General features: G+C 63.2%; 1 protein-coding gene across 4 annotated transcripts in view; it reads left to right on the plus strand.

Annotated features, from left to right (window-relative positions):
• The window catches only part of LOC128322890 (microtubule-actin cross-linking factor 1, isoforms 6/7-like), a 49,335-nt gene extending 44,456 nt beyond the window's left edge, over nt 1–4,879 (plus strand). For all 4 annotated transcript variants that reach the window (XM_053245076.1, XM_053245075.1, XM_053245077.1 and 1 more), the window contains 5 exons: nt 1,227–1,301; nt 1,394–1,511; nt 2,627–2,790; nt 3,956–4,091; nt 4,437–4,879. In XM_053245076.1, the coding sequence (XP_053101051.1) occupies nt 1,227–1,301; nt 1,394–1,511; nt 2,627–2,790; nt 3,956–4,091; nt 4,437–4,459 (516 nt within the window). In that variant the 3' untranslated portion in view covers nt 4,460–4,879. The remainder of the gene's footprint in view (nt 1–1,226; nt 1,302–1,393; nt 1,512–2,626; nt 2,791–3,955; nt 4,092–4,436) is intronic.
• The last annotated feature ends 8,670 nt before the right edge of the window (nt 4,880–13,549 follow it).

Here is a 13,549-nt window from a genome sequence, read left to right on the forward strand (position 1 = left end):
CATGCCAGAAAACAGCAGCACTGTGCCTAAAGGTCAGAACTGGGCCCCACTTCGGCCTTCCGTCAGTGTGGAGGCCAGCTGAGTGAGTGGGTGGGGGACCCTGCCCAGTCCCTGCATCCAGGCAGGTCCCCTCCCGGGGGGCTCCACCTTGGCCACTTCAGCCCATTCCTGGCACAGGTGTCCCGGGGCCCCCTCTCGATGGGCCATCCCCATTCACGAGCCCCTGAGCTGCTTTTGTGCCCCCTGCAGAAGCCCCCCATGTGAGGCGGGGTGCCCCTTCCTTCTAGACCACCGAGGAACCGCTGGCTCTGTCGGTGGGGGTAGCGGCCAGCTCCACAAGCCCTGGCCTGCCTTTGTGCCTTTGGCATTGCCTCGATAGGCCGGCCGAGGCCGTCACCCAGCAAAGCCACACACACACACACCCGGCAACATGGATGCATGAACTGATTTAACGTATTTATACACCACCCACTACCCAAGTCTCTAGGTGGTTTACAATAACAGACAATCCAAAAACCAACCATTTCAAATAGTGATAAAATTTAAAAGTAGACCCATCACTAAAATCCAACTCAAACCCTCTCCAAGCCGAAGAGAAGCGTCTTCCGCTGTTTCCTGCAAGCCCCCCGGGATGGAGCCACAGCTCTCTCCGACCTCCGCAGGAAGTGCCTTCCACAGCCCAGGGGCAACGACCGAGAAGGCTCACCTGTCGGTCGCCACCAAACCAGCCAGCGGCCCCTTCAGACAAACCGCCCCTGAAGGTTTTCCTAGGCGGCGGGGCTCATAATGAAGCCGGCATCCTCTGGACTAGCCTGGGCCCGAGCCATGGAAGGCTTTATTGGCATCACCAGCCCTTGGTCTTTTGCCTGCCCAGAAGCCTCTGGGCAGCCAGTGCAGTTCTTTCGAAACGGGAGTGACGTGGCTTCTTCGGGACGGCATTCTGCACCAGTTGCCCTTTCCAGACTACGTGCGAAGGCAGCCCCACCTAGACTGTGCTGCAGTAGTCAAGCCAGGAGGCGGCCAGCGCCTCACACTCTTCCAGGAAAGGGCGCAGGAGGCGTATCAGCCAAAGCGGAGAGAAAGCACTCCTGGCCACAGCCTCCACCTGAGGGACCAGGGAGAGGGGTGGGTCCAGAAGCACTCCCCAGCTGCAGACCTTCTGCGGGGGGCGGGGGCAAGGAACGCCACCCAGCTCTCTCCCCGCCCGCCCGTCTTTTGTGCTGCAGGTGAACCGGCAAGTGGCTCAGTGCAGCTGTGCCAAGCGCTTCCAGGTGGAGCAGATCAGTGCGAACCGATACAGAGTGAGTGCCCGCCTGAGGGAGGGGGGGGTCCGAGGAGGGGCAGGGGCTGTGGGGCCTCCCGGCTAAACACCCTCTCCTGCCCCCCTCTGCAGTTTGGGGAGTCGCAGCAGCTGCGCATGGTCCGCATCCTGCGCAGCACCCTGATGGTGCGGGTCGGTGGGGGCTGGATTGCGCTGGACGAGTTCCTGGTGAAGAACGATCCCTGCAGAGGTCAGTGGCCATGGGGTGGGCGTGGCTGGACTGGGCTGCCCCCCCCAGCACTCCCTGCCCCCCCCCCCACATGCCCAAGCTCCTCTGGATTCCCAGGAGCATGGGAGGGCCTGCAGGAGCTGCCCCCCTCCCCCAGATGGGAGAGAGGTGGGGACATGTTTATTATTATTTATTCTTATGTATGTATTTATTTTATTTATATATACCACCCTTCCGAAATGGCTCAGGGCGGTTTACAACAGGATAAAAACAATTAAAGCCAGTTAACAATTAAAATCCAAACTATAAAAACCAATTAGACAGCTAAAAACCCTGGAAAACCAGGGCAACCATTTAAAACAATTTAGAACAGTTGACAGCAGTTTAAAAACCCTGAAAGGCCAGGCCAGACAGAGAGGTTTCAAGGGCTCTCCTGAAGGCAAGCAGTGAATTCAGATTACGGATTTCTGCCGGGAGTACCTTCCACTGCCTGGGAGCAGCTACAGAGAAGGCCCTCCTTGGAGTCGCCACTGGACGAACCGGTGGCAACTGGAGACGGACCTCCTCCGATGACCTTAGCGTGCGCGGGGGGGGGTCAGGCAGAAGAAGTTCTGCCTGTTCTCAGGCGTGGGGAGGGACCTGGGCCCCGCAGCTACTTGGAGGGGCCCTCACCTCACTCCTGGACTTCTGGCTTCCCAAGAGAGGGGGCTGTCAGTTGGATGTGGCCGAGAGCCTGCTTTGGTGCCCCATGGCAAGTAACCTCCCCCCCTCCCTTCCCCCCTTTTTTCTGCACGGGCCCAGGTTTCGGAAGGAGCTCTCTGCAGCTTTGCACGCCTCTCCGTTGTGATGAGGTGGCCCCTAGGCTGCTGTCCCTGGGGCTCCCAGCTCTGGGGCTCCAGGCCACAGCCGGGCCCTCCTGCCAGGAGGCTCTCGAGGGCCCGGCTCTTCTCCTGGTGCCACTTGCTCCCCGGAGACCTGCCTGCCCCACCCCCCGCACACACAGGCGTCTCCCGCCGAGCTCCGAGTGGCTTCCCTGGAGGTCCCTGGGAGGCTGCTCCTCCTCCTCAGACTTCTGGGCCACGCGCTGGACCTCCTTGCCTCACCGCTGCTGGGGTGTCTCTCTCTCTCTCCTGCAGTAAAGGGGAGGACCAACCTGAAGATCAATGAGAAGTACCTGTCCCCAGACCCCTTGGGGGGCAGAGGAGCCGCTGCCCCCAAAGTGCTGTCGCCCAGCTGCTCCAGCTCCAGCCTCAGCCTCTACAGCAGCACTTCGGCCCCCAGCAGCCCCCTGGCCAGGAAGGTAAGCGAGCCGGCCGGGGTGGGCCAGGCTGCCTGGAGGTGCAGCTCTGGTCGTTGTAGCGAGGCAGGTCCACAGAGGAAGACGGAGGTCGGAGGATGAGCGGGGCTGGCCGGCAGGAGGAGGCTGCGAGTGACTCCAACACACGGGGGCAGGGAACTGGGTCTAAGCCTCCCTGCGTTGGGCTGGGATCTCCCGACAGCAGTCAGAGGATGTTTCCGGACCTTACAAAATGCTGCATTTTGAATACATGCACTGTTTTCACTTATCCACGCTCCATCCAGGTGACATGTCTCCCCATTGTGCGATTTTGCAGCGCCACCTGCTGGCCGTGTGCTGCCAATCCAGGATGAGAACTGACTCTTGAAAAGGGTCAGTTCTCATCCCCGACTGGCAGCAAATAATCGGCCGGTGGTGCTGTGAAATTGCACAGTGGGGAAGTAGGTCACCTGGAGGGGGAGAAGCAAAAAGAACTCGCATGTTCAAGTGGAGTGTTTCAGTCCACCTGGGCGCTTTCCAGATTACATGCTACAACGGGGTAAAATGCTTCAGCCTGGCAGCATCGTATTGAAATCGGTCCCCAGAATCTCAAACTCCTACCCGGGGGCGGGGGGGGGGGTACAGCTACTTTTTTGTGACGCACGTGCAGTGTTGAAGCACTAAATTGCAAAGACAAAATCCGAAAGGAGGCACCTTGAACAGGTGAGCGCCCCCTTGCTGCCAGTGCAGGGACTGTGGTGTCACCACACAGGAAGTGCGGAAGCACCCTGAGCAGGTCCGTAATGACCCTGTGGTCGGGGGGTTCAATCCGGAGAGCGCCCAGGAAGCAGCCAGAGGGGAGGCCTTGGCTCTCAGCCAGACAGTGAGGGCTGGGAACGGGGCCTGCTGGCTGGGGTCTCCGGAACTCCCTCCCCAGAGAAACCCGCCAAGCCTCCCCCTCGCCCTGCCTGGAAGGGAGCCCTGAAGACCGGCTGCCGGCTTGGGAAGGCTTTCCATAGTGGGTGGATGGCCAGGCTGGCTTCTTCGCCCTTTCCGGCGGTTCTGATCATTCGCTCATGACCTTCTGGAAAGACAACTTAAAGGCAGGGCAGAGGAAGGGCCCACGGCTGCCCCTCTCCTGCCCCACCCGTCACCCACTGCACTTCCTCTCTTCACTCCCCTGCTCTAGTCGGTCCTGCGGAGAACGCGCTCGGGGGATCGGTGCCTCCACTCCCGCAGCTCTCTGGTGTCGGAGGGGGCTCAGCCGCTGGGGGCCGGAGCAGCAGCAGATGGAGCCCATCCCGGTGCTGGTGCTGCGCCTCCAGGTGAGGAGAGTGCTGGGGGGGGGGCGACACTCCCAGCGCCCGAGAGAGGCAGGCTGCTGATGGGGCAGGGCTGGGGGGCTCCCCCCCCAGTCTCGGGGTATGGCCAACAGCCTACCTGCTCACTGGCTTGTAGCCCTCCCAGGGGGGGCTGCCCTGCCCTCCCCAGGCAGACCCACCCATGGACTCCCCTTTCCGCGGCCCCTCTAGCCTAACCCACAGCTCGCTCCATCCTCAGGGCCTGGTTCTGGAGTTGCTGCCTCCGGGGGACAAGGGGGTGCGGGGGGCCCTGGCAGTCAGGGGCTTCTCTGTGGGACTCTCTCCCTCTCTCTCTCTGCTTCTTTCCAGAGCCCCGCCCGGCGGGACCCTAACCCTGCAAGATGCAGCCGCTGCCTCTGAGCAAGAGTCCAGCCGCCCATCCTAAAGACTGGTGCTCCTGTGGCCCCTTCCTCCCCCAGGCCCCAGGAGACCTCGGCCACGCCGCTCAGCCCCCACCCCACCTCCCTTACGAGCCCCCCCCCCCCGCCTACCGCTGCCCAGGCTGGACGGGGGAAGCGGCCACCCCACCCCTCCGTCCCTGCCCGGCCTGGCTGTGCTGAGGCCCTGCTGGGGAGGGGCCTCTTGCTGGTGCTCACCTCGTGGCCGGCCAGCGCCTGCCCTCCCTGCCCCGGTCACGGCCCACGTGCTGCAGGGCTCCCTGCCCCTTGCTTGGAGCCAGCCGAGCAGGAGGTCTGCGAGGGCGGGGGGGGCTGCTCCCCGCCAGGCACAATAAAGAGGAGGCTTTGACGGACCCCCTGCTGCTGCTGCTGCTGCGTCTGTGCCTCCCTGGTCTAGCTGCTGGTCAGGGCGGGGGGGGGGCTGTTGCAGGGGAGGAGGGAGGAGCGCCTGGCTGGAGAGCCAGGAGGCAGCGGAGGGAGTCCCAGGGGAGGGGCTGCTGACCTGGCCTTGCAGACCCAGCAGGCTGCCAGCATGAAAGGGGGGGAGGAGGGGGTGGGGGGCAGCAGGCAGAGCTGTGAGGCTCCAGCTGGGGTCTCCTCGCCAGCCCAGGGGAGGGGAGGGGAGAGCTGCCCCAGTGAGCCCGCCTGCCTAGGCCTGCCTGCTTGCTGCTGCTGCTGCCGCCGCCCAGGGGCCAGAGGCACACGCGTGCGCGCACGCACCCCCCCCACACACACCCCACACAGAGGAGGGGCTCCTGCCGCTGGGCACCTGAGAGACTCCCAGCTGTCTGTGGCCGGCCGGGCGGCGGAGCCCGTTTCCTCAGGAGCGCCAGGAGGCGCCATCCCCAGCAGCAGCGGGGGGGGTGGGGTGAAGTGCCGGCTGAAGCTGGCAAGTGCCCATGCGATGCACAGGAGCCCCTTCCAGCAGCAGCAGCAGCCGCCGCCCGCCTGGGTTGGAGCAACTCTGCCTGCGCACAGCTAAGGAGCACGCTGCCTGCCAATGCAGCCCTGCGGAGACATTGGTTGATGGATTGCACTTCTATCCCGCTCTGCCTCCAAGGAGTTCAGAGCAGTGTACATGGTTATTTTTATTCTCACGACAACCCTGTGAGGTAGGTTAGGCTGAGAGATTCATGACTGGCCTGGAGTCACCCAGCAAATATCATGGCTGAAAGGGGATTCGAACTCAGGTCTTCCCAGTCCTAGTCCAACACACTAACCACTAGGCTATGCTGGCTAGTGGCCAGTCTCTGCAGTTGCAGGGTTGCCATATTCTGGCTTGACAAATCCGGGTGCCTAATTTGCATATATTATGTAAATTGGCTGGCCCATAATTCCTGCCCGCTTTGCTCCAGAACTCTGCTTCTACAAGGGCTGCAGCTTCGCTTTTGAAAGCAAGAAAACAAGCTCTCCTCTGGGTGGGCGGAGCCATCTGGGTGGGGTGCTCCCAATCCAGGTGGGACCCGGCATTTCAGGGGGGCGGGCAACTCCATGCAGTGGCGGCCTCCCCCCCACACACACACACTCCTCTGCCCCAGGCCGGGCTGCTCCCTGGGGGGGGGGGCAGGCCAAGCCGGGGAGGCTCTGGGGTGCAGGTGGGGCTGAGGGCGCCCGGCCTCTGCCCGACCTCTCGGCCACAGGGTGGGCTTCCCTTCGGGGCTGCTGGCTCTGGCGTGCCCCAGTCCCTTCCCTGGGGCCCTGACTGGCAAGCTGCCCCCAACCACGGCGTGGAGGGGAGGCCTCTGGCTCTTGCTCCAGGGCTACGTAGGAGGGCAGGAGGAGGCCTCGCCCGGGACGGAGACTGACTGGGGCTCCCCTGTGCTCCAAGGGCAAGCCCCGCTGGCAGCCTTCTCCTTGGCCCTCCGGGGAACTGACTGGGCGAGGCGTCTCTGGCTGGCAGGGGGGGGGTCTGCAGGATGGGGGCCAGGGCTCCTCTCCTTTGCTGCTCCCCCCCCCAATTCCCAGGGACTTGCTTGGCCTCATGGGGAAGCTGCTTCCCCTTTCCCCACCCCATAGCAAGGTGATGGCGGCGGCAGCAGCGTCCCTGCAGACCCCTCCCATTGAACAACGGCCCCCCCTCCCCGCCACGACACACACACTTTGTTCCTTTGAAACCCAAGAAAGCGGGAGCAGCCAGAGGGGAGACCCTGGCAGGAAGGGGGCTGTGATGTGGGGAGAGGGGCTCAGCCCTTCCCCCCCCCCGTGCTCCGTGATCCCCCTGAGAGGGGGGCTGCTGCTGCTCCTGCTGGGGGGACCCACCGCGCGGGGTCCTCGGCTGGCCTCCCTGCTGCTTCGGTTCCGACAGGCTCCTGCGGGCGGGGCGGTGTCTGGGCAAGCTGGGGCTGGTTCTCACGTGGTCGGTCTCGAGGCTCCCTCTGTTTTCTTGGGGGGGGGGGTCGCTGCTCCCTGCCAGGACCTGCTCAGCTGCCTTCTGTGGGAGCCGATCATCCTCCGACTCCAAGCCGCCTCGGTCGGGCGGGGGGGTGTCCGTATCCCAGATAGAGCGGGGGGGGCAGGCGGTGATGGGCGTGGCCTAGGAAGCAGCAGGCCCGCCCAGCCCCCGGAGGCCCCCGTGGCCTGGCCGGGTGGTTGCGCCGCCCCCTTCCATCCCCAGGAAGAGGCGCAGCCGGTGGCGCCCCTTGCCCTGCTCTGGCTGCGGGGGGAGGGGGGGTCCCGCCAGAGGAGAGGCCCCGCTGCTGCTGCTGCCGCCGCCGCCCTGGGGAGACGCTTCCCCCGCCCCCCCCCCCCGCCGCGCCTGCTGGCTCAGTGCCCCACTGCCCCTCCCACGGAGGGCGCCTCCCTGCCGGCCTTTCAGCGCCAAGCTCCGTGACGGCAAAGCGGGCGGGCCGTTCTCTCTGGGCTCGCCTGCTGCTTGGCCCCCGCGGAAGACGGGGCTCCCCCAGGCGCGGGGGGGGGGCAGCGGCCAAGCGAGCCCTCCTGCCCGCGGCTCTCTGGGGCAGCTGCCACCTGCCCCTGGGGTGGGCTTGGGCATGCGCGGGGTCGGGGTGGCCGTGCTGGGCAGGCTGGCTCGGGGAGGTGTTCTACAGCCCGCTCTGAGCCCACATCTCCTCCGAAATGGAGCGGGGGGTTCGCAGAGCGGCCAGACTGATCCTGCAAGCGCTTCACACCCAATTCAGGGTTTTCATTGCACATTCGAGGGTTGCCCAACTTATAGCGGGGTGAAATAATCCAGTTTTTGCGTCGGGTTTGGGGGCAGCTTTGGACATGCAGTCAAGCCTCCCGGTAACCCCGTGGGGGCGGAGCCTGCTGTCTGGGGAAACTCCTGGGGGGGCAACCAGTGCCGGCCCCTCCGAGAGGCCCAGGCCAGCGGGGGGGGAGGGGCGGAGAGGGCACAAGCGCCCCCCTGCAATCCCTGCCAGCCGCTCCAGGTTAAGGGGGGGATCTTTTCATTGACAGGGGTGTCATCAGGCCACTTTCCCACACACAAAATGCAGCCAAAGGCCGGAATGAGAGGAGGGTTTCCTGACCCGCCGCCCACACACCAAGGCTCACCATTTAGAAAGGAATGCAAGGGAAGCACCAGCCACAGCCATGGGGGTGGGGGGGCGGCTCTGTTCGGGGGGTGAAGTGGGGCAGTTGCTCCCCACCCCGCCCGCTAAGGGTCAGAGAGCCGCCATGCTGGAAGGCGCCTCTCTTGGCCCAGCTAGCGAGGGCGATTCCCAAGCTGGGTGCTGCAAGGAGGCTGCCTCGTCCCAAAGGGCCTCCGGGCAATGCAAGGGAGGCCCAGCAACAGCCGCTGGGCGGGAGGCAGTGCTGGCAGGGCCCAGGGACAGCCCCCACACCCGGGGCCAGAGGCTCCTAGGGCTGTGGCCTGAGACCCTCCCCCTTCTATAGGCCCTCCTCCGCCCCAGCCCTTCTCTCCGGTCAGCCCTGGGCTGGCTCTTCTGCTCCTGAGGGAAACCACCACCTTTCCGAGAGGCCGCTAGCGAGAGCTGCTAGCACCGCAGGATGAAGTCTGGTAGCCCCAGCTGCCCCCGCGCTGCTCCGGAAGACCAGCTCAGAGCCACGCCTGCCTCCTGGGAGCCGCCCGCCTGGCCCCTTCCCCCTTCACTAATCGGACTCGCTGAGTTGCTGAGCAGCCGGCAGGACAGAGTCCCAGCTGGGCGGAAACCTCTGGCTCCAAGCAGCCCTGGTGGGCCAGCCCTGCGGCCCCAAGCGACAGGCTCGGCAGCCTGAGTCCTTGGGGGAACTCTCTGTGCTCGGGGCTTCCGTCAGATTCTTCTTCTGTGTTCTGGCTGCCGGGCCGTCCCAATCCTGCCTTGGCAGAAAACGGAGAGCGATTCCTGAGCGGAGGGGCCAGATGGACACCTCGGAAGCGGAGTGCTCCCCAAAGCGGGCTTGTCATGAGCAGCCCCCTTGCGCCTGCTGCCTGCCTGGGAGCCGGGTGACAGAGGGTCGTTCTGGGACTGCCTGCTGGACACTCCCCTGCTTGGACACCCCTACATGAGGGGCCTGGCATGGAGTAGGGAGGGCACCCGCCATAGACTCTGGTCCAGGAGAAACTGCATTTATGCCGAGGCAAAGGGGTAGGCGAGGCAGTGAAGCACAGAGGGAGGTGCGTGCAGCACTGGCTTCTTATTCTTGAAGGGGGGGTCTGCAAAAGGCCTCTCCACAACACCCCCAATGGACTGTCTAGCCACTTGCAGCACCTTCCAAGAGCAATGGGGCTCAGCCACTCCGTCTCCAGCCCATTCCTGCATCCCTTCAGGAATGCAGTTCCTCCTCCAGACAATTCCATTGAGTCATCATCTCCTCCTCCTCCTCCTCCTCCTCCTCCTCCGGATCCCCCTAGGCCCAAAGGCAAACAGGGCGCCTCTCCCTCCGATGGCTCCTGAGGAACCAGTTTGGCCTCTCAGAGGAGATTGCCTTTTTGCCTGACTATTGGAGAGGCAGTTGGACCACTTGGGGGAGGCGATTTCTGCTGCTTGGGGGATTCCACATTCTCTTCTCACTGCACTTCTGTCTGGCTGCTGAGTTAGCATCTTCCTGCCTTCTTCACTCAAATAAGTAGGTTCCCTAACACTTTTCGGTTTCCAATGTTCACCTCTGTTACTTACTCCAGTTTTTGCCTTTGTCCTACACAGGAAGCACTTTCCGTTAATCAGTAGCCAGAGGCTTTTTCAGTGGCCCTGGGATGTCCCATCTTTGCCCTATAAGACAGGCCCACTGGCCCTCCTCAGTTGCAAACCTGCCTATTTCCCACCCAGGTGGGCAGGAATGCAATTGCACAGCCTTGGGGTTCGTTCTCAAGGCAAATCTTGCCCCACCAACCTTCTGGAGTCCTTGGAGAGTGTCAGCAGAGAGTTGACCCAGAGACCAGCGTCCTTCTCTTGGAACCCTGCCTCGCCTACAGTTCAGACGGGTAATTTGGGCAGTGCATTTCCCCTTCATCCCCTGCCTTCCCCCAGATCCCCTCCCCACCTTTGGCGTGATGTGTGCATGTGTGAGCGTTTTAAGGTAGAACCAATGAGGTTAATTATCAGGAATTCCCCCTGCTAGCAGCCTCTGAGCACCATCTGCCTAAATCCCCCCGGACCCAGTGGCTTTCTCTGCCAAGCAGCTTCCCTGAATGTTACACTCCCTTTTCACTGAAAATGGTCCTCCTCCGTTCCACTCCTGGCACTCACCTGGCAAGGCAGGCTCAGGTATCTCTCTCCGAGGCACCTTCCCGGCCCAGGAACCATCACTTCCACTCCATTTCAAGGTCAAGTGTGCGAGTCGCAGTCGACTCCTGGCGCCCACAGAGCAGCCCTGTGGTTGTCTTTGGGAGGACACAGGCGGGGGTTCCCATGGCCGCCGCCTCCTCCTCCTCCTCCCGCCCAGTGTGAGATGATGAGGCCTTTCAGCATCTTCCTCTATTGCTGCTGCCTGATATCGTACCGGCGGGGATTTGAACTGGCAACCTTCTGCTTTAGTCCAGCATTCCCCCACAGCGCCACTCCATTTACATGCCCCCACAGCCAAGCGGCAGCCCAGCCACAGACTTAGGGGGGCTATTCTTAACAATCACACAAATCGGGCTAAATCCTAGCCCGGTTTTTGTGATCGTCAGAACCACCGGGCTGGCAGCCGAGCCCGGTGGTTCTGGAGCGGCTAACCCGCTCCTGTAGCCCACCCCTCAGCCCGGGTTTGTGGAGTGAGCGCTCCGGCCGGCAGGCTTAAAAGCAGCCTCCCGGCTTGGGGGTCTCCCCAGGATGCCTGCGTGCTCGCGCAGGGCATACTGGGGCTTCCGGGGGCCACGTGGCCCCAGAGCTCCCCAGCCCCTGCCGGCTCCTCTTTCCGTTCGGCACTGCTCCCTTCCCTGGAACGGGGTCTGGGTCTTTTCGGGGGTCTCCTCAGTCTCCGACTTGCTGCTTCTTTCTCTCCCACCTCGCAAGGGGTTGGGTTGCCCCCCCCGGGCCGGCCAGCCTGCTCTGACCCCTCGCTCTCCCACCGGTCTTGGCCCTCTGTTGGGTGTGACTGGCCTCTCTCAGTCCCGCCCCCCCTCCCCTCCAACCTGGCTCCTCTGGAAGAAGTCCACAGGGGCTCACCCGGTCTCCGCTCCCCGGCTCTGTTTGGGGCAGCTCTGTCTACTGGTCGTCTGCTCCCGCTGTGGTCCTCTAGTCTGACCCACGCAGCTACCTGGTCTTCCCCCAGGGTTGTCTCCATGTTTGCCCTCCTCTTCCCCCCGGACTCTGGATCGGCCCCAACTCCCTCTCTGGATGTGTTTGGGTTCAAAGTCTCCCCCCACACACACACACACACACTTGTCTTCTGGGTCTCTGTGCTAACGCTTTCTCCTTCTCCCCCTCCCACTGACTCCCCTTCCTCTCTTTAGACAGCCATTGGAAGAGCCCGGTCATTGCAAGCGAAGGGTACGCAATTGCGCCCAGGCACAAAGGCCCTCGTCTTCCGCGCCCTGTGTCAAGGAGGAACGCCCCACCCGGCACGTGCTCGTACCACGAAAGCCCCACTGGCTCTGCAGTCAGGAGAGGATGTTGTTCTTTGAGTCCTGCTGCTGTGTCTGGCTCTGCCTGGAGGGAAACTGCCTCTGCTCTGTCAGCGCACCCTCCTGTCCCACCCAGGGTTCCTGCTCAGGCGTGTCCATGTGCTCTCCGCTCAGTTCCTTCTAGATCCCACTCGGGCTGAAGCAGGAAGGCCTACAACTCCCATAATCCCTGGCTATTGACCACTGTGGCTGGGGGTTATGGGAGTTGTAGTACACAAAGGGGGGGGGAATTGAGCAGGCCTCATCTGCTTGAATACAGATCCCCGAAGGATCTACTCCCTTCCACAGTAAGAATCGTCCATTAACCCCGTTCTGCAATCAGTTACCAGTCCATAAGAGGACCTGGCCTCTTATCCCATGACTACGAAAGTTGGGAGGAACTTTGCAATCTCCTCCCTTCCAGCAGATCGCTCCTAATGACACATTTGCTGCTGCTGGCGCTCTGGAAAGTTGGGGAGGCAGAGCTGACCTTTGCAGAAGCCAGGCTGACTCCTTCAGCAGGGCTGGTCTTCCCTATGCTGGGCAAGGGCGTGATCCTTCATCAATGCCTGCCCACTGGAACGGAGCGAACGGGAGTTGCCCGGGCTGCCTCCGCCCACCCTACATGCATGCTGCAATTTGATGAACAAAAAATATTTCTGTTTAACAGGTTATAATGTGAAGGGCTTCCCACGCTCACTCCAAAATGCCAGGAAATGGAGGCCAGCTAGGGTCAGGGGCTGAAGGGCCATCATGCCCAAAGCAGATGGGTTATCTAGGCAAGATGGAGGTGGGTTCGGGTCTCCACCTTGGTGCCAGCTCCACCACAGCCTTTCCGCTGGAGGGCTGCCACTGGCTGCAGAGGTCATAGGGGGGCCTCCTGCTGCCTCCCCTCCCCACACACCCCCAGGGGGTGGACCACTCTAACCGGACCACCACCCCTGCAGAGGTTGGTCAAAGCCATCCAACTGAAGCCCACCAGATGGTGATCCGTCCATGTCAAAGGAGTCGCCTCCAACTCCGCCACCTCCTGCAGCTGATTCATTGACTGGTTGGTCAAAACCAGATCCAGCGACTGACCTGCCACAGGAGGAGGGCCCAGGATCAGCTGAGAGAGGCCCCTGGTGGTTGTGCCGGGGGGGGGGACATGGAATCCGGCCATCACAACTGGTCGCATTCAGTTAGAGCACCTGCCCACCCACCTCTGCCACGGAATTTCCCCCCAAGGGTTCCTTCCTTGCTCCATCTATCCCTCTCCAAGGGAGTGCTTTGATTTTACTGAAGGCCCCATGACTTGGAGGGGTGCGCATGGTGGAGGGGAGGAGCTGCGAGCTCACGGAGGGGGGCAGCCGCAGCAGCAGAAAGAGCGCAGGGCCCAGCATGCAGCCCGGGCGAGGGCCTCTCTGGCGGGCTCCAGCCATCAGCCTCACAGGCGCCTCCTGAACGAAGTCCCCTGTCTGAACCGTCCCCAAGGGCAGCCCCAGGAGCGACAAGGGGCAGCAGCTGATCCTGGGGCCACTAGCGCATGGCTCACCGTGGCCGGGCTGCTGCCGACATGCAGGTGCTGGTGCCCCCCCAGCCCAGCCCAGCCCAGCCGGCAGCTGCAACAGGCTCTGTCAGTGTGGCCAGAGCAATGCGCTCTCGGGGCTGACCCTCCACTCCCCTGGGGTGAGGTGCGCCTGCCTCCAGAGCCAGCCGGGGGGGGGGGGCTTCTTGGGCCTGCCCCTCATCCGGCCTGGCTGGACCACACTGGGGCCCTTGGAGGCCAGGCCTTCCCAGAGGCGCCAGGGTGCTCCACGGGCTGTTCTTGCACGAGGGACGTGATGCGCCAGAAGCCACATGCAGCCACGACTGGCCACTGGGTTGCAAGCAGTGGGGGGTGGGGGGAGAGCAGCAGCGTCCTCCAGGGGAGCCCCCCCCCCGCCGCCGGCCGGGAGCCACCACAGGCCCCCTCCTCCTTGCGAGGTCTGGAGAGCTTCACTGCCGGGCGGGCGCCTGAGAGGAGAAAGCCGGGTCGGAACCCTCCTGCTGCCCCC

This window comes from Hemicordylus capensis, chromosome 4 (genome assembly GCF_027244095.1).
Source record: "Hemicordylus capensis ecotype Gifberg chromosome 4, rHemCap1.1.pri, whole genome shotgun sequence".
NCBI classification, from domain to species: domain Eukaryota; kingdom Metazoa; phylum Chordata; class Lepidosauria; order Squamata; family Cordylidae; genus Hemicordylus; species Hemicordylus capensis.